The sequence below is a fragment of the Sander lucioperca genome, chromosome 1 (genome assembly GCF_008315115.2).
Source record: "Sander lucioperca isolate FBNREF2018 chromosome 1, SLUC_FBN_1.2, whole genome shotgun sequence".
Taxonomy (NCBI): domain Eukaryota; kingdom Metazoa; phylum Chordata; class Actinopteri; order Perciformes; family Percidae; genus Sander; species Sander lucioperca.
The window spans coordinates 21,891,877-21,919,713 of NC_050173.1; the positions used below are offsets into that span (position 1 = coordinate 21,891,877).

Consider the following 27,837-nt stretch of genomic DNA (forward strand, 5'->3'; position numbering starts at 1 on the left):
CCCACTTAGTCATTATATTCACATTATTAATTATTATTGAATCTCGTTGTGTAAATATTTTGTGAAAGCACCAAGTCAACACTACAATATTGTTGCGATATCGAGGTACTTGGTCAAAAATATTGTGATATTTGATTTTCTCTATATTGCCCAGCCCTAGTTCAAACTTTGGCACCAACCAAACTTCTGCCGCCTCATGCTACTCTCCCATGTTACTCAGTAGAAAGCTGCTTCAGTAGCCACATCTTTTCTGTGTTTTTCACTCAATGGGGATAAAAATAGTGTTCAAATAAATTGTGGACTTTAAAAAAGGGGAGCAGTTGTGTGTTTTGAAAACGCCAGCCGGTAAGTGAGGAGTAGTATGTGTCTGATATGCTAAGTCAAAGTGAAGTGTGGCCTAGATTTGATAGAAAGTGGTCCATTTTTTTCCTGGGGTTACTGCTGTATTATAAATAAGGCCAAGCCTACTGTTCACAGATAACGACTCCTCATGCAAGTGTTGTAGTGTTTACAGACCAAGTGTGCTGTCGGTAAATGTGTATGCCTTTTACACGTATGTTTATGTTTGTGTGTCTGCAGGTGAAGCAGCAATTGTTCTCTAAATGGAGGCCTAAGTGGTTCATCTGTTCTTCATTCTTCTTGTTTTCACACTTTCCCTTTCCATCTCTCTGTTTTCTCTCTAAGTCGTCAGAGCTGGATGACATCCTGAACGACCTACAGAATGCTCAGCCGCAGCTCTTCTGTGAGCCGCGGCCAGTTTCATTGCCCAGTCCCATGGACAAACAGAACATCATCAATGACATCCTGCAGATGTCCGAGACTAATCCTGCCATGGCAGCGCAGCAGCAACACAGGGGCATCGGGACGGGCATGGGCCCGACGAGTGAGTCTCACACTTACTTGGAAGATCTCATGATATTAAAACTTTAGAGTGTTCAGAAAATACTCCCTGATGAGGTCATACGATTCTAAAGCTATGACACAGTTTTAACTATTTCATTATTGACTTTTCCATTGTTGCACATTTGGCTAAAACCCATTTATTCCTGCCTTCAGACTTTGCGGGTGTCCGACCAGGCCAGCCAGGCAGGGGTCTGCCTGTGAGGAGCGTGTCTCTGGACATGAATGTGTCCCCCCAGCAGTCCTCATTACAGTACCCCATAAGGGCCACTAGCCCTTACACTCTTATGCAGCAGCAACAGCAGCAAGGAATGGTGGGAAGTCACAGCATGATGGCTAACCAAGTCGGTATAGTGAACACAGGTGGGTGTGCGCCTTGATAAAGAAATTAACCATTGAACCAGTGTCTCTTCACACAATGATGCATGCTCTGATTTAGTTGTGTACATTGAATGAAAATTAGTCTTTTTTTATAGTCATACTTGTATAACATTGAAGGACTTCCTACAAAAAATGTCCATGGGAATGTGTAACCACCAATGTTAGAAAACATAGTTACCTACAAACTTGGTAAAAAGCACTAAAAGTCAACTAAGAAATTAATTAATTTTCTGATGTGTGATTCCTACTTGGCAATATCACAATGGCAAAACCAAGTGAATAAAACGTGATTACATCTCTTTAAATTACTTTGTTAACAGTGCTGCTTTCAAAATTTGGAATAGGAAATACCTTTTTTTCCCCCTCTATCACTGTGTCTCTCAGCCTGTGCCAAATCATGGTACAGTGACTCACTTCCTGTGACAGGAAATTTTCAGTCACCCACACTGGCACAGAGTTTCTGTCACTGTCATTTCCACATATAAGCAGACCTCAAACATCCCCCGTACAACATAGATGGCTTTCCCCCTTATATTACACCATTGCATCATGGGGACAGAGGACATCTACTGAGGTCTGTCCTGAGGCATTTCTCATTGTGTCTTGTCTTCATTTGCGTGTTTGCTCCACTAGGACTGATGGCTCCAGGTGGTCCACGGCCAGGCATGCAGCAGCAGCAGGAGGGCTGGGTGGGTTCAGCCTCTGCTCCTCCTTTGGGAGCACCCGGCCCTGGGCAGCAAGGTCCCATGCAGGGCAGGATGGGGCTGAACGGTGCTCCCATGAGGCCCAACAGCCAACCAGGCCCCCGACAGATGCTCCATTCCCCAATGATGGCCAATGGTGAGAGCCCAGTATGCCTTAAAAACAAGTTACATAGAGTTTTAAAAGCGGAAACTAAATGACAGTATGACATTTATATAGTACATTCCAGATTGATCCATGACAATAAGGCCCCAGTTTCTTCATCTAACCTGTCTTCCTAAGATTATAACAGGTGCTAAAGCATTTTAATACACAAACCTGATGAAAGACATTTATATATTCACCTTTACTAAATTATTAGTCCCTCTAAAACTCATTATGCAGAGGGACTGGTGAGACAAAGATGAAAAGACTTCAACTAACCCATATTATATTATTGCTGTTGAGTGTTAAAGGTTGCCACCCAGTGGCTAACCATAGTACAGCACTCAAGAATGAATTATAATATCAAACCCGGTTAGTTATCTGTGTGTTGGTTATTCTGGGTTTAAGACCATCATCTAGGTTGCCATATTGTTTTCCTCAAAATTGCCGAATTGACTGTCTACAGTCTACTATCCTGCCTTAATCTGTTTTGGGTTTTTTCCCTTGCTTAGCCCAACCTGATATGGATATTGGTATGGTCAGCCACCATTTCTCCCAACAACAGGCTCCGCCCAACCAGACAGCCCCCTGGCCAGACAGCATGATGCCCATCGACCAGACAGCTTTTGTAAACCAGACCAGGTAACATCCTCACATGCAAATTACCATTACATGTTGTTAATAATGCTAAAAAGTCTTACTGGTCTTACTTCTCAAGATTATTATTTCTCTTGTTATCATTCTTCCTTATATGAGTATTTTTGTTGTAATTAGATTGCTGGTCTCAGATTTCTGTGGTTTACACTGGGAAAAAATCTTTTCATTTAGAAAATATATAAATAAATATTTATATTCTCCATCTCCTCTCTGCCCAGGCCGGTGCACTCCGTGCCTCAGGATGAATTGCTGTGTAGTACCGGGCACGGCTCTGGTGATGGCAGTGCAGTAGACGAGGGGGCTCTGATGTCCCAGCTGTACACTGCACTAAAAGATTTTGATGGCCTGGAGGAGATTGATCGTGCTCTGGGGATCCCTGCTCTGGTAGAACAAGTGAGATTACCATGACATTTAGTGTTTTTAGTGACTTTTTATGATTATCTCTTATGGCTCTACATTGTTATCTGTTTCTGTGGCTGCCTGTTTCAGAACCAATCACTGGAGCCGGACCAGTTCTCCCAGGACCCCTCCATGATGATAGACCAAAAGCCCCCCATGTATACACAGCAATTTGGTCCCCCACAATCCCACATGACCCAAAGGGGCTATCCTGGTGCCCCCATGCAAGAACCAGGTTTTCACCCCATGGCTGGCCAGATTGGTCCACGCCCGAGTTACCCCATGATGAGGATGCAGGCCCGGCCGGGTCTCAGGCCCGCTGGGGTCGTCCCCAACCAGCCCAACGCACTGCGACTACAGCTCCAGCACCGGCTACAGTCACAGCAGGTACATGTGCAACTAGACTGGCATGACACTGCTGGAAGTGATCCTGTCCATTTAGTTTTTTAGTCTTTCTGTTTGGTCAGTAGCTGTGTGACTAAACATGCAGATGGGAGTTATGTAATTATCCTTGAGGTTGACATTTTGGCAAGTCTTCTGTGCACACAAGAATAGTTGCGACATTTAGGTCCGCCTGCCATCTGCTGGTCTTTCATGGCATTTACTTGAATATCATTTCAATCTACATGGTCTCATGTAGGATACTTCTTGTGTTGATAGTTTTTTGTTTGTATTCTTTAACTATTTACTAGTTGGAGCACTACGTCTTTACGTATTTCAAAAATGTTTCCAATTCACTAGTGTTTGTCTTAACCTTGTCTTCTGTCTCTTGTCCCACCAGAACCGTCAGCCAATGATGACTCAGATGAGTAGTGTGTCAAATGTGAACCTACCTCTTAGAGCCAGTGCTCCAAACCAGGTAGCTCACTGCACCATCACATAATCTGTCTGCACAGACATGTTGTTATAGCTCTAGGTAGTGTTTGGTTTGTTAATGGCTTGCAGTAAATTTAGTGTTTGTAGTGTTGTAGAGGCACAAGTAGATGTTTTGTTTTTTGTGTCCCTCTATTCTTACACATCGTTCCCCTCCCACCTCTAGGGGACCATCAATGCTCAGATGTTGGCACAGCGTCAGCGGGAGCTGCTGAGTAATCACCTGAGACAGAGGCAGCAGCAGGCCCAGCAGGTCCAGCAGCAAAGGAGCATGGCCATGAGGGCCCAGGGCCTCAACCTGCCTCCCAACATGGCCGCCGGAGGCATGAGTAACCCCCGGATCCCCCAGGCCAACCCCCAGCAGTTCCCCTACCCACCCAGCTACGGTACCAGTACAGGCCTGGCCTCGCCACCTCCCCCTACCAGCCCCTTCTCCTCCCCTCTCTCCCCCAGCCTGCCCTCTCTCCCCCCCAACCCTCAGCTCCATATGCATGGCACCTCCTCTTCCTCCACCTCCTCCTCCTCCCAGATGATGATGGGAAACACAAACATGATGGGCGGACAGTACGGGGCAGTACTAAGCCCCCAAATGCAGCACAGTGCCTTTCAGTTTCCCAACTCAGGTACTGATCCCACACATCAGCCTACCACACACTTCACCTTACAACCTGTGTGTGTGTGTGTGTGTGTGTGTGTGTGTGTGTGTGTGCGCGCGTGCGTGCCATTGTGTCTGTGTGTTGATGTGACTCTTTTGCACAGCATCACATGCTTTTTAGGAGCGGCAATCATCTGATTTGTAGTGTTATGCACTGATGACTGCATTAATCAGCTGCCATTGAATGAACCAAGTCATGCTACATATTTTACTCCTCAATGTTTTTCTATTACATACAAGTAGTTGTCAGGAAGTCTGATTATATGTCTCTCATTGTTTTGTGCACTGTCCAAAATGGTGTCCTGGCTATACACTCTTGCTCCACCAGAGGGCACTACGAGCACAATAATCAAAGCCTAACTGAGGATACACACTGACACCGGACTCTTAAGATTGTGAGCAGGCAGAGCAATAATCAACGCTGTACCTGTCGGTCTGACAGCATTGCGTGTAATCTGGACCTAATCTGATAATCTAGTATAACACTGATACTTGAGTTGTATAATGACATGTTTGATTTATCCCTCACTCCTTAATCGGATTCTGGCCCGTGGGTTCGTACAGAGCGAGACATTACTTCTCTCTTCCCTTTTCTCCTAAGCCATCTCCTTATTCCCTTTCTTCCTAGTTCCTTGCCTGTCCACTGCTTACATGCATGTAGGAAATATGAACTGCCTGTCAACACTCCTGAATGCAGACTGGAATGAACAGTCTTCAGTCACACTAATCATCATGTTTGCTCAGTTGCTCATTCTCTGCCAAAATGTTCATCTTTATTTGGCATGATTGTGTAAATTACGTGGAATGCTAACATTTACTCCCCTCCTCCACTCGGTACGGTGTTTTTTAGTCAAGTTGACCTATCTTGATGCATCCACCACAGGTATGAGCCAACAGGCAGACGGAGGCTTTGGAGGTCCCGGCACACCACAGAGCCCCCTGCTTTCTCCTCGCATGGCCCACACACAGTCCCCAATGATGCAGCAGGGTCAAGGAAATGCTGCTTTCCAGGGCTCCCCTGACATGAACGGCTGGCCACAGGGCAACATGGGAGGCAACAGGTAAAGATGGATAGCACTTCCTCCCCAATTAACCCTTAATGCCTGATTAGACCCTTAGATTCAGTGAGACTTACTCTTACCAAGGATATCAATATCTCTGATAACCATTGCACGTATATGTTCATAAATCATTTTCGAGATCCTAGAAAGAATCATCACATTTTTCATTTTTCTTTAGCATCAAAATAATTTAGTGACAGTCTGTTCATGAGTGAAGTGCAAACAGGAACTGCTTATAACTAATGGAATGTAAACAAAAAACGGGGCTTATGTTGAAGCTACAGCTTACTGTGTGAGTCACTAGTCTGGCTCAATGGATGTACATTGCTGGGATAAAGCCTCACTCTTTCTGCTATCTCGCTATCTATTTTGCATGGCCACTGTTGCTGCATCCAGGGCTTAGCGCCGCCCAGGGCGGTTGTGTTTTTTCCCTCTATCCCAGAATAGATAAGCAGCATAGCCAGACAATACTCCAGTGCTGACAGGTCTGGCAATGCAAGACTACTTACTCACTGACTCAATGCCAACTTTTTTTCTTTCCAACCCCTCTCCCCAGTATGTTCTCACAGCAGCAAGCATCACCACAGTTCACCCAGCAGAGTAACAGCAACATGTACAACGGCAATGGCATGAACCTCAACAATGTCTCCATGGCCAGCAACATGGCAACCAGCAGCATGAACAGCATGGGCCAGATGGCCGGACAGATGAGTGTCACATCCATGGCCTCAGGGCCCTCACCCGGCTTGCCCTCCATGGGGCAAGAACAGGTAAATACAGGGCAGATACTGACACATTCATTCTCTAAATGGGGTCAAAATTAAGACTCTTTTGGAAGTGGTAGTAACTAGAATTACCCAAAGAAAAACTTGTAATGTATTTTGCTGTTATCAAGTGTTTCACACTTGGGCATCGCTAAGCATGGCCCGACCAAATTAGAGGTTTTGGAATGGCCCAGTAATATCCTCAGGGTGACCCTTTACATTAGCCCCTTGTGGGAATATATATCACACTTTCAGGGTTTAAGCCTTAGAGGTTAACAAAATTGACCTATTCCAGTTTTACACAGTAATCAGGGGAACAAGACAAACTAAAATGTTTGTCTTTCTTTCCCCTGGCTGCCTATGTATGGCTTTGTCTTATCGTAAGACCCTAAGTGTTTGGGTACACTTATTGAACAGCCCTGCTAGTGAATAATTCACTCAGCAGTTTACGTAACTCCTCTAGCTGGAGTTCTGATACTTCACTTGAACTTAGAGGGCAATGATGTAATTGGGAGCAGGCACTTTAGAGCCAGACCATTTAGACTATATAGATGTTACTGCAAGATGTTCAAAGGCGGGCCTGTCTGGACTTCAGACAAACAGCTGGTTCACTTAACATGGAAAACGTGACTCCTTATGGCACAGATCTGTTAAACCTACATACTCTCTACACACATACACAAGCTTAATCAAATTTGATTTGGCGAGATGACAAGTCAGACTTTCATTTGCACGACAACTGACCTCAGTCACTCAATGAAAATCAGGTAAAAGTACAAACATTTCCCCTTTTGTCAGCACTCCATTTCTGGTGAGTATTTAATGCCAACAAAGTTAATCCTTCTTCCTTTGTCTCCTCGGTATTGTTAGCTTTGTATGTGAAAAGCACTGTTGTTGTCCATGATGCTTTTAAGCCCAATAAAGGGCCATGAATATTTAACCAAGGTGCTGCTGTTTGATTGTCTGCACTTCACTGTTGTAACATACCAGTATATCTGTCACTTGATTTATCCTCCTTCCAGGATTATAGAAATATATTGGCACTTAGATTATTTCAATTATTTACTGTTTGGCCATTAGTGCAGACTTTTGTGATTTACTGACTTGTTTTTGGCTTGATGGTGTTTCCCCAGATGGTTTCTAATTGTTTATAGTCTTTTGCACATGTGGCTGATTTACTCCAGACAAGTTCAAGTTCTGCAAGTTCATGTGTTCTGTTGAATTGTTAATTTATTAAATGCTTTACAAGTTGTGACCTTGTATGTGTTGTTTCCCTGCAGAAGTACTGTTGACCCTCATGGAGGTCTTAACCTGAACCTCAGTGATCAGCTGGAGCAAGGAGCAAGTCGGCCCTTTAAAAATTGTACAAACATGTAACCAACCGACTGCCCCTTGGACCAGCCAGGCTGTGCCCTGACCCCATATCCCCAGCCCAAGTTTGCCGTCTGTCCCAGTTGGTCCTCCTCGGCAGACCCGGAGGAGCCTGGCCCTGAACAGACCCAGGAGAGTGAAGAGGGCTGGGGAAGGATGGTGGATCTCTGTCCAACATGCCTAACCCTCCTGGAGGAGAGCCTCGTGATAAGCCAGTCTGTCTGCCTGTCCAGCTGCATTCACCGTAGTGTGACTTACTGTAGGACTCCTGGTGGGGGACACTGACCTTAGGGGGCAGCAGTGGGTGGAATCCCTTGTTATGATGAATGTATTCCTCTCAGTGGACAGCGGCCATTTACAATCTCATCTCAAAAATGACGTACACTGATTTTTCTTTTATGTCCTACCTTGCTCACACATTTGTGACATTTCCATAGTTCCAAGATGGCAGCAAAGACTCCAAGTTATGTTTAAATTTATGGATGGAGCTCAAACACTTAGCCGGTTTTGCCTTTTTGCTGTTCTTTATTTTATTATTATTTTTAGTTGTTGTTTTTTCTTGTTGTGAGAATTAAGATGTAGAATGAAGATATGGTTGAAAAAACTGATCTTGAAAAACACTGCAGAAGAATGGTTTGAGTGGAATGGTGAGTTGTATGATTAGACTAATTTAGTCAAGAGGTTTATATAGTGTATTAAATTAAGTTTTATTTTTCTGTATAGATTAATTTAATTATTGTAGATGATACTTTATCCTAGTAGCAACATGAAAAAAAGGATTTCTAAAAGTGTGAAAGAGGCACTTTTTTTTATCATTTTAACAGTAATGGTTGTATTCTTTCTGAGAAGATTCTTCTATTAACCTGAATATTGGATTATACTTTGGTCCTGTAGTTTCAGAAGAAGATGTCAAAATCATATATGGTTTTAAAATGAATTACAGAGATTGTACATACCAATAAGTAAAACATTTTCGTTCCTATTTATTTTATTCCTTAGGGTTTCGTTCCCCCGTCTGATCACAACTGCCTCTTGAAGCAGAGCAGGGTTTTTCTTTTTCGTTTTTGTTTTAGGGACGTGGAGTGGGAGTCCACGTTCCGATGTTCTGGTACGATGCAGACGGGTGGGGGTGGGAGGGGTTGTAAGGGGGTGTGCTGTGTATACAGTGTACAGATTAACGCTTGCTTCTCTGCCTTTAGCATAGAACACCACAAAAAAAGGAAAAAAAAAAAAACAAAGACAAAATTCAACACAGCCATACAATAACTAAAAAAAATAACAGAAGTGTGCTTTCTATGTTGTCTGGAGTGAAAAATGCTTCATACAAGCTGCTAGGTGCAAACTGTTCTGGTGTGATGTAAACAAGCAATAACGATTACTTGAGAATCTCTTGGGGTTTTTTTTGTTTGTTTTGTTTTTCTAATTTTTGTACAGTTTCCTGAATAAAAAGGATACATTTTTGCTCCATGTTTGGATGCAGTATTAAACACAGTTTTTTATTGCAGTTTGTACCAAGAAAGTCTACATCCACCCATACAGTGTTCCCATTAGATTATGCAGCATTGGCTGAGGCCTGGAGAGGGAAGTAGTTTGTGATCCCCTTGTTGACACGCACCCTCTCTGCCTCCAGCCACTTCTCTATAGCAGAGGTCAGAGTTAAGACTGCACGCTTCAAGAGACCTGCTCTGACAGACACTTAGCCATATTTTATGACCTCAGGCAGTTAGTTCAACTATAAAGTGTTCAGTAATGACATGCTATTCTTGTGCCCCAGTAGGGGTTGGGTTTGCCCTCAAGATCTGAAGCAACTCATCTTCTCTAACCTCAAAAGTACATTTTCCTCAAAAACAACACTTTTTATATCAAACTATTTTAACCCAGGACAAACTTGGAGCAAGCCAAATAATCCTCACTTTTCAATTGGATTTCTGAATTCTACCAGCTTTTATTTTCATAGTGAGAGACGACCTGTTGGTTAGCATGCTTTGAGGCCCACAGAAAATAAGAAAAGTATGATGTCACTTAGCAGGGTCCTAAAGTGGATGGTTGCAGCATAAAACAGGAAGAATCATTCTGAATGTATTGTCATTAAAGGCCTATGTTGGTGATTGATGGTGTTTATCTCAACGTGTTGACAAGGTGGTGGTGTATACTTACACCATGCTCTTCTCTGCATTTAGATAGAAAGTTGCCCACTGTTGCTTCTTTTTGCTTCTTGTGTAAAGGGAATTTGAAGCTGTAGTGAATCAACTTTGTGTCAAAAGTCTGCATTAATGTTTTGGTTGTCATCATTGCAGATGTCCTGCAGTTGTCTTGCTGTAGGCCTACAGGAGATCACACTTTTTTTGATAAATGCTGTTTTGATTGTATCATACAGTCGCGCAGAACAAGCCTTTTTGAGTCATTTAAAATGATTCACAACCCTTTGCAAATTTCCAAAGATTGTCAAGATTTTGAAAAGATTTAAAGCCATGTGGTAGCAATGCATTTTTTAGCATTTATAATGAGGACAGGTGCAAATAAATGATTTTGCCCCTAACAAATATCCAGGCTTTGGACCCACTAAACGAAAAATATTTTTTCTCTTTAACTCATGGTTTTAAAGAACTTTAAATGCCCTTTTGTATTGTCTGCCAATTTCTTAGAGCTAAGATGCAACCTTGAAATGCTACAAACCCTAGCATAATGCCTTAGATTTCGTCCGTTCTCGTTCTTGTACATTACACCCCTGTCTGTATAAATTTGTATAATGACTTGTGTATAATATGGGTGCATCATAGCTCAACTCAGTTGCTGGAGATTCAGTCCCAGTTGAACTCTCATCATTGCTCTATGTTCTGTGTTGGGTTGAAGACTCTTGTTATTTCTTTTCCCCCCCCTCACTGTTTGTATGGAAAAGATGATACATAGGGATATTGAAGCAATATGTAATATACTATATGGACTTTCTGAAGAAAGCTTACTGTTGTGTTTTCCCCAGATATTTTTTTCTTCTGCATTGTTCACAGGAATCACACTGTATACCCGCATCCACCTTTGTACCCCCAGTGTGTGTGAGCGTTTTATGCAAAATTAGATATACAAGAGAAGTTAAAACCACAGTTATGCAAGTTGTGAACTAATATGGCTTCGCTGATGCTATTTGCCTTGTAAATAAAGAATTATGTTATTGCAGTATTTAATCGATTGAGTCTTATTTCATATGATTGAGAGTAAAATAAAATGTAAGGCCTCCATATATTGCATTTTCTAATCTATAAAAACACACAAAAGTAATATGTTTATCTTTATAGATTAAAAATAGTAAGTAAAAGATCTAATTTTAAGTTAACATCGAAAATCACTACAGCGTTTAGCGCGTCTTTCGTTTTGGGTTCATGCATTCAGTCTAATTTAATGCGAATAACCCACAAATTATAAGTTTATTCATTTAATGTTTTGCCTGTAGCCTAAACTATCTTGCGATGTCCGTGCCTATGACCCTTTACGAATAGTATACACTAACACAACAAGAAAAAGTAGCCCAAAACAAACAATACAATAGAATTAGCCAACAAAAGTCAATGACAAGCAGCAGGTCGGTATAATATGCGGTCTAAATAGCCGACCATCAATTTTATTCATTTTCTTAATGAAGTTTGGAGCAGTGAGAGAGAGATGAAGCCGATAAGCGCCTATCTGAGCCATTCTTTCCTAATTCACCACATCCAAGTCATAACAACGCACATATACACTCCACAGGGGTCCCTCAGATACAATCGCGCGTGTGTGTGTGTGTGTGTGTGTGTGTGTTTTGGGGTACTCATGGAAATTGTTTGGGAACCTCTCTCAATAGGCCTCATTGTAGCAGAGAAAGCAGTGGAGAAGTTAACGGGGTGGGTTGTCCCTAAGAAAATGGATTCCTATGGGACATTGAGATGCATGAGCTGATTCCTGGCCAATAGGAAGAAGGTGCTGGGAAGCATCTTCAGCAGCAGACCTGACTGTGTACAGTATAGGTGCCCTCAGATGACCACCGTAAAGTCAGAGAGAAAGGTTCCTGCAGCGCATACGCACTCTGAAGTTTCGACCTGCTGCGCTTATATCTGCACATTTTGGAGATTACAAACACGGCTGTGTTTGATTTCATCCACGGGAGGTTGTTCAAACTGAAGCCTGTGGACATGACTGTGTAACCTCTCTAATTTATTTAACAAGGTAAGCTTCTTTTTCCAATTTACGTTAAATTGCTGCACCTTTAGGAAATTACACTCGATGGTACTCCCTGAGTTACTTGTGAATCACGCTTTTATGTGATAGGCCTATTTGTATTTGCATTTTCTTTCTAGAAAATACCATAAGATTAGTCCAATTTGTTTTTGCATAAGTTTGAAATTACGCACGAGTGACACGCTCCTATCTTTAGTCATTTTCATTTCTCTTCTGTTAAATTCTAGTTTTATTTGTCTTGATTATAGCCTAATAATTACTTTAAGCCCATATATTGCTCCCACATTTTCCCTGCTGATACCTTTTTTATGACGGTAATTGCAAAGTCTATAAAAAGCTTCATTAATGATGACCTCTGCTCCGGCCGACTGTTCTTTAATTAGAGTGTCATGACCCTGATTTGTCTCTCTATTTACTGGCTGATTGGTAAACGGTTCCTAAAAAAACCCCACACACACACACCTTATTCAAGCCGGTCATTTAAAGTCGCTGATGAACATCTGATGTGTGTCTGGTGTGTGACCTCTCAGCTGGAAATATTGCAAAATAGGCTGTCCAATTTCACTGTGGACTGCTTTTCCTTATTATGCAATAGCTGTGTTCAGTACTTTCGTCTGCAGTAGTCCATATTCGTGTGAGGTTTTAATTTTTAAAACATAAATTCTGGATATGTTGTCGTGGAGCTAGACTCATTAAAAAAAGTGTTATATTAGTACAACATATAAACATCGTGTCACTTGTTCTCAATAACGAATGTACAGCCTATTGTTTTGCTTATTATATTTCCAGATCTTAATTTCCTGTCAGGGTCTGTAGTTTCCGTCAATTTCAATTAAGGGTTATTCAATTACACTAAGTTTATTACATGAATTGAACCTCTGTTGTGTTAGGGGAAATTACACTGGTTGAATTACCAAACTAAAGTCTTACTCAAATAAAATAAAAAAAATCAATTCAGGTGTGGTCAACCTCTCTTGATGTCATGTGTGCTTTTTTTTTTAGATTTCTTGCATTAAACTTTTATAACTCACCTCCACTTCCTCTCCCACGCCCTCTTCTCTCTTTCATCCACTGCAGGATACACTACCGTCTCCATTTGGACCTCTGCTTCACCGTGCTGTCATGTCGGTGTCCCTGTCCAGCGTCCCTGTAGTGCTGAAGGACAAGAGCTGCTACCAAGCCGGCATGCTGAAGGCCAGTCCCGCTCGTGGCTTCTACCCTGCCCCTCTCCCCGGCCCCCACCACTACATGGACTTCTTCCCGCGGACTCACAGCCTCCTCCACCCACTCAAGTCCCTCGGTCGCCTGGTGTCGGACACCCAGGCATCCCTGCCGCTCAACCTGCACGGCGGAGCCCCTCCGTTCCACCACCACGCCTCAGTCCTGCACGAACACATGTTGAGCGCCTCTGGCATCCCCTACCTGAGCCAGATGTTGGCCGGACACCCGCTGTACTCCAAACCAGAGGAGCTGGCTGCTGTGGTGACCGAGCACGCCGCTGGTCCGCTGTCCTCTGGCTTCAACAGCCCGGCCAGTGAAAGGTCCTCATGTGCCTCTTCTTCTGCCAGCTCACCGCCTAAAGAGAGTCTGTTTCGCCTCCGGAGCGCGGACCTGTCGCAAGAAAAAACGCGCACGTCTTATAATTTTAGCGAGGATGACTTGTTCATGGTGCTCTACGGTTACTCCGGCAGCCAGGAGCGCAGCGTGGGTCACGCTATATCAGGGCTGGCCCTGCCCGAAAAGTCAGGTGAGACTTGTGCTTAAGTTATTGGATGTTCATTTAGATTGAAATGAAAAGATAAAACTGCATTCTTTGGCCTTGGTTTTATTATCATGCAAGAGAAAAAAAAATCTCTAAAAATGTCTAAACACGTGGAGATCAGTCTACTATTACTCTTGACTAAATTGCTTATCACTTTTAACAAATAATAATAATATTTAGTCACCAATACCGTCAGTTTGGATTAACGAACACATGATTTTATTCATTTGTGTTTGCTTTCTTTTTCAGTATCGGACTCTCGCGTTCTCCCACTGGACAAAGAAACACTTGAACTTCCAGAGGGTAAGACCTGCCAACTCTCTTTTCATAAATCACCTTTAATTCTGTGTACCTGAATGATCATGATGGCACAGGCTGAGATTTGACACTGCTTTGACACGGTGTTGCAGGGTTGACCATCGTCCAGGCAGTTTGGGGAAACGTCTCACACTGTGGAGTTTTCACAGACAAAAGCAGCATCCCCAAAGGGACGCGCTTCGGACCTTTCCAAGGAAAAATGGTCAATACCAGCGAGATTAAGACATACGACGACAACACTCTGATGTGGGAGGTAATGTGTTGCAATTATCTCCAAAGTCCGGTTCCAAGTTTGGTCTATAGCCAATCAAAAAATGGTCTGATCTTTTTAACTCTAACCCTAAAACATTATTTTCCTTCTTCAGGTGTTTGAAAACGGCCGGTTGAGTCATTTTGTTGACGGCAGGGGAGGCTCAGGGAACTGGATGTCGTTAGTGAAGTGCGCTCGTTTCCCAGAGGAGCAGAACCTAATTGCTGTACAGGTCCAGGATCAGATCTTCTATGAGGCCTGCAAAGAGATCCGGCCAGGACAGGAGCTGCTGGTGTGGTATGGAGACTGCTACATGCAGTTCCTCGGCATCCCTCTCACCCTGAAAGACCACAGAGAGGACAGCACCGTGGTTCCTCTCACAGAAGGTCAGAGTCGAACCTTGTGTTGCTTTGAATCTTTGCTCAGCGCCCCTTTGGTTAGTTTTTACCACCGTGCTAACATATTTTATTTAATATTTTCCCCAGATACTGCTGATGGTTTCAAGTGTGATAGGTGCGGGAAGGTGTTTGCATACAAGTACTACAGAGACAAGCATCTGAAGTACACGCGCTGCGTGGACCAGGGCGACAGAAAGTTCCCCTGTCACCTCTGCAACCGATCTTTCGAGAAGAGAGACAGATTAAGGATCCACATTTTACACGTTCACGAAAAACACAGGCCTCACAAGGTACTGAAATTGTGCGTGTGCATGTGTGTTGCATTTAGTGCAGGGTATCCATACCAACCCCATTCTGCAGACCATTACATCATTGCATTTTTGCATCACGCAGTAAAGTCGATAGAGCATGCGAAAGTTGATGTGGTGCTGAAAGAACAGCTCCCTATCCAGCGTCTCTTAGAAACGGATGCTTCAGATTTTTATTAGGCCTCCTAAAAAGGCAAATTACTTTAAGTCCTTTAGTTGTTGGTAACCATATAGCCTAAAGCATCAGAACTGCACAATATCATCAAAATAGGTAAACAAAACAAAAAATCGAAACTTTTTATACATTTATTATACATAATACTCAACAGAATCCAACAAATGGGGATACACTCTTCCACACAAAAAAAGTAAATTAGTTTAAGTTAGTTTGACTTCCAAAAAAAGATATGACAAATTTAACTGGCTGAATAACGTTTACTCATTCTAATTTGTCTGATCCGCAGTGCTCAGTGTGCGGAAAGAGTTTCTCCCAGTCGTCCAGTCTCAACAAACACATGCGGGTGCATTCTGGAGAACGGCCATACAAGTGCGTCTACTGCAATAAGGTAAGAAGCATTTTATACATTATGCCACATTTATCAGAAGTAAGCATATGAATTATGTGGTGACTGTTTACTTTTTACTACTTTAAACTGAAATATTCTTTAAATAAATATTACTTTAAACTGAAATTCAGTACATGTTTTTCTTTTCTTTTTAAGTTACATTGGTATTGCTGAACAGAAGAGCCATAAGTCTCCTTGTTTCCGGTCGAGACTTAATGGAAGTGTGTCATGAATATTTTGGTTCTATAGTACTACTTCTCTTCTTCCACGCATCTTTTAAAACCCGCAGCCCGCATTTTAGATCCATTTAGTGCTTCCTCGTTTCACGGTGCATTTGGCTCGAGCCCCTCATTATTGTTTCTCTCGAAGGGCACGCTCCGCGGAGACACTTACATGCTAATTATCGCCAGATGTACACCCACCCTTTTGTCTGCCGAGATTATACTTTTAATTTACGGCCCGTGGAATGAGCACAAGTTTTTTGTCATTTCTTCTCGATATCCTCCCCCTGTTATGCACCCGGAGAAGGTTTTGTTTAACCTAATCCCCTTTCTCCTTATCTGGACAATTTAAGCAATAGTCTACACCAAGAGACCAGAGGGTTGCAGTCATACATTAAGAGCTGAGGACGCTGAAAAGAAAGCGGGAACAAAAATGTTGGACTAATTTTCTTTTTATCAATAGGCCTAATCGTTACATAAAGTCATTAAACGGTATAAAATGCAATTGCTGAACTCTTCACCTGCTAAAATGTGTTCATTCCGGGTCTCCCCCCCTCCTCTCCTCTAGGCCTTCACTGCCTCCAGTATTCTGCGAACACACATCCGCCAGCACTCCGGAGAGCGGCCCTTCAAGTGCAAGCACTGCGGGAAGGCCTTCGCCTCCCACGCCGCCCACGACAGCCACGTCAGGCGGACCCACGCAAAGGACAAGCCACTTCCCTGCGACCTGTGCGGAGCGTCTTTTCAGGAGGAACGGGAATTTAAATATCACATGGAAAGTCACAAAAGTAAGAACATTTTTTAAAAACAATAATAGGAGTTATGGGCCTAACAGCATCCCCATTGAATTTAGCATTATTATATGGCAGATTCACCCAAGTTGCTTTTTACCTTTTTATTTTGTGAATATAATTCGAAGTTGGTTATTTGAAGTGATATAAGAAATGCAAGGTAAATAATTAGGCTAAAGTAATTTAAACAATCGAATAGTAAGAGGAATAGAAGTATACCATTTATTAGACTAATATCACCCCTATAAGGAAAATCCGTGACAAATGTGTTATTGCCATAAATGTGGGACTCATGTCTTCAAACGGCGGCAAATGTGTTTGAATGAATGCTTTTAAAAAATGCAGTTGGTTAAAGGCTATGGTGTTGGTTTCTTCCATAATCCATAAGAAGATTTTTGTCAGTATCTTATAAATACAGATGAATACATAGCTATTTTAGGCTGCAAAAAAAAAAAAAAAAAAAATGTTGCATTGCTTCCGCCTTGAAAACTGCTTATTTTATTGAGCCAATTTCTCGCTCTGCAGACAGGCAAATCTTGGACAGCACAGTTCTTCCGTCTACTCCAGGGAGTGGATTACAGGAGGACACCGTGTTGAAGGACAATCCAAAAATACAGAAGAACGCTGCCGGACAAAACTTTCCTTACACCGGGTTAACAGTTTTAAATCCAGAATATCGGCCCTGGAACTAGTCTCTCTGAGCTGAACTAGCCTACTCAGTAAATCCTGACAAAGAAAACTATGCTAATTGTGTGGAGGATTTTAGACGATAGGCTACAAATATCACAAAAGACTACATCTCTACAGTAACAGTTTGGTAATACCATGAGAGATTAATAAAGATGGCCTACAATAAGGTAGGATCTCGTGGTTTTTCTTTATGTAAATGCTGCTTAAGATAAGAAAATGTTCTATAATAGGCCTATTTAAGGCTCATCATAATTTAAATTGTTGAAAAAAATGTGTCTAAATCTATTTATAATATGTTAAAATATGTGTTCTGTTTTGTGGCTTAAAGCTTTCACTCTGCAATGATTTTGCATTATTATAACAACGGTTATTATTATTATTATTATTATTATTATTTTTATTATTACGTTGGGTTTTCTTGCATCGACACACGCTTGAAAAGCAAAGCTTTTTTATCATTGTAGATTTGAGCCTATTTGTGTATAAAATAAATGTTATACCCTCTCTTAATTTATAATGTATGATCATATTTTTTACTGTACTGTAAGGCTGCAAAGGAATCGAAAGTGTCCTCGTTTGTTCTCTATGAGCATCTGCTTTTTCATCATTAACAAATAAAATCACCGCATGGAAACAAGATTGTTTGTTTTGGTTTATGCCGGAATTGTGCAGGTCTTCCATTAAAATCTCAGTTGAGAAGAAATAAATTGGTTAAAAACGAATTAATACAGCACAGATATTTCCTTTGGGCTACATGAGTGTCCCTCTGTACATGCATTTGTGAGTGAAAGAGGAAAGATTTGATTCACTTCAGCAGTTTAATGAAATCCATTACATGTTATTTCATCAGTTATATTTATATTTTTGACATTTTGTTAAGTCATCTCTCCAAAAGGGTTATTATGGTGTCCATCAGTCTTGTTAATTAGTCAGTTGCATTTGCGTTTGCGATTTTTGGTGTGTGTGTGTGTGTGTGTGTGTGTGTGTGTGTGTGTGTGTGTGTGTGTGTGTGTGTATATGTATGCATCCACTGGTGTGTTTGTATAGAGCCAAGTGACGGATTGGAGACGGCATGCTCACAGTAAAAATGAACAAACCCCACTGGACCAAATGAATGACAATAGAGTGCAGCAGTAAGGTGGTCTATTGCTCCACACACAAAGGAGCTCGCAGTGACTGACATCTGCCCTCACACTGTCACCACCTGTCCCACATGTGTTGTCCTGAGATAGATAGATAGATAGATAGATAGATAGATAGATAGATAGATAGATCTGTCATCTGTAACAGATTGTGTCTGCATGTGTGAATGTGTTAGTGTGTGTGTGTGTGTGTGTGTGTGTGTGTGTGTGTGTGTGTGTGTGTGTGTGTGTGTGTGTGCGTGTGTCAATTTGAGAAAAGCCCCAATTGGTACTGGTGGTGGCAGCAGCATGGGGTCTGACTGATGAAACAGTGTCCAGCCTTTGTCTCAGTGCTCTGTTATGTCACCTTTAACCTCTGGGTCACCATGCTTCACACTGAGGGCATGCAGTCAGACACAACAACGCTGTGACGGTGCTAAGTGAGAACAAAGATTCAAGCACTGGAAGGTTAGAAATAAAGCAAAAAAGGCAAGAAAGAGGGAAGTGATTTTAAACACGACTTGCTTGCTTCTTGCTTCTTTTCTGTACATCTTCCTGGGCTGAGAAGAGCAGTAAAGTCAGCTCTGCCCAGCCTCTCTGTTTATTTTCTCTAACGGATTGACAGCAGCCTTCCAGGTCAGGGGTCACCTCCTCACTGAATGTTTAACAGCCTCCTTCTCCCTTCAAATAGCCGAAATATGGATGCTTGAACAAGTGTAGATCACCCTTCGCCTCCCATGTATACGACCCCCGAGCCTCCACGAGGGGCCTGCTGTGAAAAGAGAGGATACTCCCCTTTGTGGCCTTCCAGGAGCAGAGGGGTGGAGGAGAAGGATGGGACAGAAACAAAGACAAAAAGAAAGACAGAAGGAGAAAAAAGGAGAATGAGCTGCCAGAACTGAAATACTGAGATTGTTAGCGAGTCGTGCTCAAAGACGGGTTTTACTAGCACCTCTGTGATTGGTTGATTTAGGACTCAACTGCTTCAGCATGGAAGAATTTTTATCCAGGTAGTTTATACAGATTGATTTCACACTTAACCTCCTGGCAAGTTAAAAGGGCCTCTGGAGGGCTATCCTTCAGATTAATCTCTATATTAATGTGATATTAATGATAGGAGCTCTGGAGTTTTATGGCTGCTGAGATTAATTCCCTCTGAGGTTGAAGCAATCGGCCATAACTCTCTTCAAAATAATGTATGATGTCATCTCATGAATGCAGCCACAACTGAATCTTTGGATCAATTAGTAATGTCTGTTGATATAAAGGAGAGATTGCTGTTGCAGGGTTGTGCAGGGATAGGTTTACCACCTGTGTACTTCATGCTTGTAAAATGCATTTCTTCATACAGCATGATTGATAGATCTCTTCTCTTGTCTTCCTCTCTGTCTGCTAAGCTAGTGGAGCTGAGTGTTCAAATGCTCTGATGTATTAGCTACTATTGATTGCCTAATAGCTGTGTGTGTGTGTGTGTGTGTGTGTGTGTGTGTGTGTGTGTGTGTGTGTGTGTGTGTGTGTGTGTGCGTGTGTGCGCGTGTGTGTGCGTGCGTGTGCGTGCGTGCGTGCGCGCTGTAGTCTGGCTGATGTTGAGGCTAGCCCCTGGTTCCAGACAGGCCTCAGCTGAGTGGACTCATAAACTATAACCACACCAGCTCTTTGTCCGTCTGTGCCTCAGTCTGCCTCAAACCACACGAAAACTCAGCGACGGTTAAGAAGAAGGAGAATTCTGAAACTTGCTACTTTTTAATGCAATAGGCTTAATCTCACAGTGAATGTGGAACCTGGCCTCTCTGTGTCCCTTAATATATCAGCGTATATACCCCTTCAAAAACGTTGTGTTTTGGGGGCATTCATGCTCAGCTGACTCACGTCCTGAGATTAAATCCACACCCAGGGTTTTTCTTCCTGTCTTTCTCAGTTTCTGTGTCTCTTTCGACTGAAAACAGTTTATTGTCTTTATGAATTTAGTTTTGTAAGATCAGCCTAACTGAAACTGCAATTTATGAATTCTACATAGGTGTGGATTGAGGAAGGAGTTTACTAGGCCCAATGGTGATGACACTTTATCCAAATCTATACCAAACTGTTCCTCCAAGTACAAAGTAAGTAAGTTGTTACAAAATACTATTTACTATTTTCTTCACTTTAATTAAAATACTTTGAATTGCTTTTGTTTAAAATATGCTACACAAATAACCTTGCCTTGCCTTGCTGTCTTTGGATTTTATTTTGTTCAGTTTCAGGAGACATGAGTTCACAGACAATAAATGTAGTTGTTTTGGGAGCTATATTTTTCTATCTGGTTTAGCTTTGCTGCATTTCTAATACCAGCCTTTACTCTGAATTCTATAATTCGGCCACACAATGGTGTGTTATCTGTGTGACTCCTGCCTTTAAAGAAACATTTGAATTAAGTAATTTAAGTATAAATGGATCCACTGAGCTGTGTGCCCCCCCCCCTTTTCCCACAGTCAAGAGATGAGGCAGAAAAGCATGTGTCCTGCCATTCATGCCTCAGGTTGGAGCTGTTGTTATATGCTGTGATTTCCACTGGGACAGTGGACAGTACAGCACGAGACACACACAGAGGCTCAGCAGCCCGCATGCTGAAAGGCAGATCAAACACTGTCTGCAAAGCCTCTCCATATTGCTGCCCAGCACTGTGTGTGTGTGTGTGTGTGTGTGTGTGTGTGTGTGTGTGTGTGTGTGTGTGTGTGTGTGTGTGTGTGTGTGTGTGTGTGTGTGCTTGGTGGGATTGATGAGTGAGAAGGGCAGATGGCCTTATCCTTTTCTGTGGGGGCTGGTGTGAGGTTCCACCATGGTCCCATGGGGCAACATATTTTGTCCTACCCCCCCCCACCAAGCACGCACACACACACACACACACACACACACACACACACACACACACAAACTCAAGCCCCAGAAAGTATACATATACCTGACTATGTCTATCTATCTATCTATCTATCTATTTCCTTGAGCTGTTTGAACTATCTAACCCCTGACGGACTGCCGGGCTCTTCTTGTCCGCCAATTCATATGCAACGATGCTGAATGGAGTAAATCTGCTTGTAGGTTGACATCTGGCATTGTCATTCGGGATGTTAGAAAGTGTTATAGGGTTCTTCTCCCCATGCATTGCGCTTTACAATAGTTCTCGGTGTGCTATTTGTGTGTCTTTATGCAAAAGGCTATTGTATGTACCCAACTATTATTCCTGTGGGTGTTGAAGCGAGCAGTTACTGTTACAGTACTCCCTACCTCCCTCCCTCTCTCACACACTTCTGTTTCTGAATCACCCCACATTTCTTAATCCCCTCTGTCTGTGTGTTTCTATGTTTTCAATTTTGAATAAATTGCCAGAAATTGCATCCTGATGCTGCCTTTCCAACAAAAAAATCATGCAAATTCTGTATATGTATGTTAGGCTCTGATAGACTGTGAACATGTAATTCCCATGTGACAGTTGCCTCATGGTTTTGGCTGCCCCTGTTGTGCCAGGGTCTATTCTCAGGCGAATGTTTCTCTCGGTGGGGTAGAGGTCTTGAAAGGCCCTGGGATGTCTTAAATTGATACTTTAGGACAGTTGGACCACATGCTGCTACAACACTATTGGCCAGAGGAAAGACACACACTGGTGCAGGCTTGCATAAATCCACTGATGTGAAAGTTCAGCACGTATCCCCAAAGGAATCTTTAAATTTAGACATTTGTAATCCGTTTGTCATAACGTTTTCTACAGGCAGTTTGAGGTGCAATAAAACATAGTTTTCAGAGATCAGAGGGGGATAGAAATGTTAAAAAAAATCTAAGAATGTGTATTTTCTACCAGTAAAAGAAGGACAGCATGTGTTGTCCCTGAGGGAAGGATTTACAACATATGGACACTGTACTCCTGCCACATGCACATCCTTGCACAGACGATGTGACCTCCCTGCCTCTGAAGAGGTTTGCTGTTAGTTCAACTAATCCTAACTAAGCTGTCCATTTAAATGAACACTTAGAGGGCAACTCACGTATGACAGACATTAATTCTGCACTATCCTGTCAAACAGAGATCTGTTTGCTTTCTCTCTGTTACTGTCAGAGAGGGGGAGGAAGAGTGTGTTTCATATATTTGAGAAAAAGGAATAAGTATGCTATATGTATCGTATGTTTGTAAGTATGGTATGAACAGACAGCAAGAAGTAGTGAAGTAAGTGGGAGATTTCAACCCTTTTGAAGTGGATTAGCTATTAAGCACTCTTGTCTTTTCCTCCCTCGTTCCCTTCATCTCCTCTTCCTGGAGAATGCACAGTCACCAGACACACAGCTGATGATTGATTTCCCGGTGGGCCAATATGAGAGTGGAGTGAGCCACACAGTGCACCATAACCCTGCAAACTAAGCCCTCATATGCACACAAACTCCAATGCACAGGGTATGTGTGTGCAATGAACCAAAATCTACACATGCACATGCACATGCCTATATATGCGTTCACACACACACACACACACACACACACACACACACACACACACACACACACACACACACACACACACACACACACACACACACACACACACACACAGTGTTAGACAGAGGAGTGCAGGTCAGCTACATATCCATCAATAGCTGTCAGTCACATTTAACAAAGCGAACAGCACAGAGACAAGGGAGGACAACTGCTTTATCAGCTAGTTAGTTACCTCCTCCTCTCATCACCACCTCGCCCTCTCTAATCACTGTAATACTGCCTCTCTATCAACTTACAGTCTGATTTGGGAAGCCAACGCCATAGCTAAAAGAAGTTAGTGTGTGAGGCAGCAAAGGATTAGGTCCAGGTTTCTTTTTTGAGTCTAAGTTTGTTAGTGATTCCTTTACATTGCCTCCCTTGAGCGAGAATAATTTCATACTGTCTTACAGAAGTGTAAATCTAAATGTCTTTAGTTCTTATATAAGCTGGCGTGAGTTGTTCCCTGTGTTAAACAGTGGCCAAAATCAAAATGTAACCATGCCCTGACATGTATGCAACTGCCAGGAACAGGCCAGCAACTCATGTAGAAGCTACTGACATTTTTAATCCTAACACGTTGATGTCAGGGTCAATATCTTCCGCTTTCAGTGTCTACTCCTTCCTTCCACTGCCTTTAAAAAAAAACCAATAGTAATATAATCTCTGTTGCTATCACAGCCACACTTCTATTGTTCATGGGACAATTGACCGTGACCCCAGGCAGCTCCCAAAGGTCTGCATAGGTCAAAGGCTAGAAGAGGCTGAAAGGCCCAGGGGTGTGGATGTTTAGCAGCTACCTCGGGGCAGGAATGACTGTTTAAGCACCTGATGCTTTGCGATGGTGCCAAACATTAGTGAGTGTAAAGCTGAAAGGTCTTAAACCAGCTCATCCAGGAGACAAGAGGCAATGATTCAACAGTGTGTGTGTTGACAGTGATGGAGATGAAAACTGTGAAGGATGAGGCGGCTATTGAGTGCACTACCACAGCTAAGAGTCAATATGTACTTCTGTTGGTTTGTCATGCTGTGTGTGAGTGTTCCTCAGTGCATTGTCTGCCCATGTCTGTGATTGTGTATGCGTGCTCTGCCACAGGGAAATAGAGTGTCTTGGCCCTGGAGCCGCAGCTCACCCCCCCACCTTCCAACTCTCTACCCCCAACACTGAGTCATGATGGCTTTTTGACAGTAGAGCCGGAAGACAAATGCCCCCCGTCCTGCTGAAACATTCATGAAGCCTTATGACCCTCTCCTCCACCTAATGTACCCTAACAGGCCTTTATGGCTTCTCTCTAGCCTAGCGCCACCTTAGTGCTGCTTCCCGGCATCTAACTTCTTAACACCCTGCCACCGCTGGTCTTTTATGCCCTTTCAGCAGTCTGCTGGAGAAGCCTCGCCCTGGTGGGTTTCCTAAGCGGACAAAGGATGGCTGCAGCACAATATCCCCGAGACATCCATTAAATCAAGCTGCAGGTATGCGGTTGGTATGTCTTGGCTGACTTTGTTGTATGCTTCCAGTGTCATGTTGTTCCCCCTTCTTTTATTTCCTCTGCTTCACGTGTGGTCATTGACAGTCTTTGTAATCGGACTCCTAAGGGGTGCATTGATCTGTTAAGATTGTCACTTTAAAAAGCCCCCATTAGGGTTTAAGGTTTGACAGTTGATAGCAACATCCTTTAGTGTTGGGATACGTTTAAATGTGACCCAAAGAGCAAGGGAAATAAGGTTGGTAGGTTGTAGGGTAGGAGGAAAGGACTGTGGACAAGAAACTTTAAGAAAGAGAGCTAGAAAGCAAGACCAGGTGTGTTATTTACGTTTTTAACAAGCCTGACACAGAACTAAAGTCAGAAGACTGAATTAAAGGCAAGACACAAAATCTAGCTATTGAGCAGAGTGACCTCAGCTTATCATTGGGACTAGACACTGTGTCCTCTGTGTGTGTCCACCCTGTGTGGCTCCACAGGGACATCAGGCCCGAGCAGTGTGTTTTACTATTCTCCTAGCCTCCCCACTTTGTTTACCTATCCGTGGTAAAAATGCCATATGCTAAATGGGCTTGTGTTACGGCTCCCGTTACACAAGCGGTCCGTCTGCCCCACACACACACTCCAACATCAAGCACAACTGATATCTAAGCCATACCCACGCATATAAAGTGGAGCTCCATTGATCTGTTTATGCTTTTTTAACAATCTTCCAACACTTGAGATTCATCTCAGCCACAGACAATCTTCTGATGGTCATTGATTCATCTGGTAACATCAGGCCAATTAATTAGTGGCGGCAGTCATTGCTGTTTTTTTGTAGTCAATCATTATCGAAGCATTATCAGTTACCATGTGACATTTGCCATTCCAATAATGCAATAATGCAACTCCATAAATACTGCAGTTTGTTTTATTTTAACTAAATATTCATTGCTAAAAAAAAGACACAAACCCGCACTTAATACAAACTACACATCCCAGACTACTTTATTGACGATGTTCTTATTGACTGAGGTAAAAGAAGTCACAGAGGATGGCTCAGACTCAAGATACGGTAAGAGTCAGTCTATATTTCTGATAATGTACATTCATCAGAGGAAAACTGCAGAGCTCTGCAAGTATTTTCTTCGCTTCAAGATTTAGTGGTGCCTGTTAAGTGTCCAGACTGTGTATAAAACCTATCCCAGGCTTTTTATTAAATGGATTTTTAAATAGGTTATTCTTCATGTCAACCTTCTTTTTAATCATGCTTTCTGTCTTCCATGCACATCGACAACCAACAACATATCGAAGCATTTACCTGGGTGCACAGGTTGGAATGCAACAAGGGATTCCTCAAATATATCCAAATCATCTTTTAATGCAAAAAATAAATAAAATCAATGCACATGTGAAACATTGATTTAAACAACAGAGATGTAAATATTGAATACAATATATATATATATATATATATATATATATATATATATATATATATATATGTATATATATATATACATATATATACATAATATTGCATTACTTATGTGTATCTGTATTGTCCCTGTTAAATACACTAGAGAGAAAAAATCCATTGCTATCACTTTATCTTTTATTAATTCACATTTTTGCACAAGATGAAATCAAATGTTTTCACAAAGTGTTTTATTTTCTTTAGTCCACTTGTCAGACTAAAATATCAGGCAAAGCATGAAGGGAAATCAAAAAAGCATAAGATATTATATCAATATATTTCACTTACTATGAAACATTGTATATAGTATAGCAATGAAGGTCTCTGATAAAAGAGTAGAGGCACAATTCTGAGCATTATGTGCATGAAAAAAAGCCAGAAAAAGTTCTCTAATGGATTACTGTAAAATAAAGCATGTTCAACCTCTCCACTATCTTGTGAAATAGTTCATCTGGATCCTTCACAGCAGTTGTAATGATAACGATAACATCAGGAAAAGATAGAGATAGCAAAATGCTCCTATGTACATATTACCCTGCCAAAAAAAATAAAAATAGGTGTGATGAGTGTTAATTTTCCTAAACCTCCTGGGAAACACAAAACTAAACACAGTGAAACCTTTAGGCACACAGTATTTCTGCATTAGCACCCCTCATTTCATCATTTCTAGATTTACCTCTGGTCCTTCTCTCCAACCTCTCAGGCCCACACCGCTCTGTGAGCTCCAGCAGCAGATCAATGCCTCTGAAATGGAGCCGACCTACAGTCACATTAATGGTGTGCATCATCTTAAAGGGCTCTTCCCAGAAGACCTTCCTGCTCACACTCTCACACATGCTCCAAACACAACAGCCAGCAGAGGGGAAACAAAGGTCAATACAGGCTATCCTGCACCAAGTCTTGTTTAGCCTAGCCAGGCCTGCTAACAGTTAAAGGCTTACATTACAAAGTCCTGTTCATTAAGGACCCTGACAAAACCAGAGATAGTTCTCAGACACAAGGGCATATTGAGGGGCTATCATATGATCTGCATCTTCTCTGCAACAGGAAGCATCTGTTTTCTTGACATGAAAAATGAATCAAACACCTTTCAGCTCTTTTGTGTGTGTGTATCACTGACCACAATACATCAATACTGGAACCTCTTACCATAAAAGATTGAATCTGCAGCACAAAAAATGATCAATATCGGAATGTGAAAAGTGGAAAACGTGTTTTTTTTTCTGTCTGCTCCGAGGTGCAGACAGACACATGGCACCTTCCTCAGTCATAATCTCCTATTCAAAGGATTATCAGTTAAGATGTCACCTTCAAACAATGTCTGTCCAGCACTGTATGGGCTAAAGGCATGCTGACTGCTTCCATTGGAGGTTGAATTAGCTTCAATGATGAGCCTCTCATTTCTAAAGGCCCTGGTGGAGCTGAAAGGCCTCCTCAGGGGAATAAGGTTTAGATGTAACCTTTCATCTGCTGCCTTCTGGATGCTGGAGTGTAAATGAGTAGTGGAAGATAATGCATGAGGGGTATTCTTTGTGGGGAAATAGTTTGAATATTGCTGAATGATTGGCTTGAGCTCCAAAACAAATTGGCAGTTTAGTTGTGGGTTTATTTTTGCAGTGTGTAAAGCCAAATCAACAATTTTTTTTGGTTACACTTTACTTGAAGGTATCTACATAAGAGTGACATAACATGACACTGTCATGAACTTGTTATACACATTATAAAGAAGTCATAAACGTTTATGACATAACGCTTCTTTTAGTAAGTGTCATTCGGTTTTTGTCATGACAAGTTAGGGTTAGGGTTAGAGTTCATGTGTCATGACTGTGTCATGTGTTCATGACATTGTCAT

The 27,837-nt window shown here is 42.2% G+C and overlaps 2 protein-coding genes across 8 annotated transcripts in view; both read left to right on the forward strand.

The window, feature by feature from the left end:
* Positions 1-11,089, forward strand: part of ncoa2 (nuclear receptor coactivator 2) — a 63,515-nt gene extending 52,426 nt beyond the window's left edge. For 5 of the 7 annotated variants that reach the window (XM_031281900.2, XM_031281898.2, XM_031281901.2 and 2 more), the window contains 11 exons: positions 685-883; positions 1,057-1,263; positions 1,915-2,121; positions 2,640-2,769; positions 3,003-3,177; positions 3,274-3,570; positions 3,965-4,042; positions 4,223-4,679; positions 5,595-5,772; positions 6,329-6,542; positions 7,817-11,089. In XM_031281900.2, the coding sequence (XP_031137760.1) occupies positions 685-883; positions 1,057-1,263; positions 1,915-2,121; positions 2,640-2,769; positions 3,003-3,177; positions 3,274-3,570; positions 3,965-4,042; positions 4,223-4,679; positions 5,595-5,772; positions 6,329-6,542; positions 7,817-7,828 (2,154 nt within the window). In that variant the 3' untranslated portion in view covers positions 7,829-11,089. The remainder of the gene's footprint in view (positions 1-684; positions 884-1,056; positions 1,264-1,914; positions 2,122-2,639; positions 2,770-3,002; positions 3,178-3,273; positions 3,571-3,964; positions 4,043-4,222; positions 4,680-5,594; positions 5,773-6,328; positions 6,543-7,816) is intronic. The other 2 variants (XM_031281902.2, XM_031281903.2) reach the window with 2 other exon arrangements.
* Positions 11,090-13,197: 2,108 nt separating this feature from the next.
* Positions 13,198-17,507, forward strand: prdm14 (PR domain containing 14). The gene is made up of 8 exons (XM_031282159.2): positions 13,198-13,863; positions 14,128-14,181; positions 14,289-14,449; positions 14,562-14,832; positions 14,932-15,134; positions 15,617-15,718; positions 16,508-16,727; positions 17,256-17,507. Exons 1-8 carry the CDS (start codon positions 13,239-13,241, stop codon positions 17,420-17,422), a joined length of 1,803 nt encoding a protein of 600 aa, XP_031138019.1. The 5' UTR covers positions 13,198-13,238; the 3' UTR covers positions 17,423-17,507.
* Positions 17,508-27,837: the final 10,330 nt, after the last annotated feature.

What these genes read in the sequence shown, in the direction of transcription:
- prdm14 (XM_031282159.2), top strand. Translation starts at nt 13,239, where the DNA reads ATGTCGGTGTCCCTGTCCAGCGTCCCTGTAGTGCTGAAGGACAAGAGC. An exon ending in GGCCCTGCCCGAAAAGTCAG is followed by an intron (nt 13,864 to 14,127) that starts GTGAGACTTGTG and finishes TTTCTTTTTCAG; the next exon opens with TATCGGACTCTCGCGTTCTC. An exon ending in CGTGGTTCCTCTCACAGAAG is followed by an intron (nt 14,833 to 14,931) that starts GTCAGAGTCGAA and finishes TATTTTCCCCAG; the next exon opens with ATACTGCTGATGGTTTCAAG.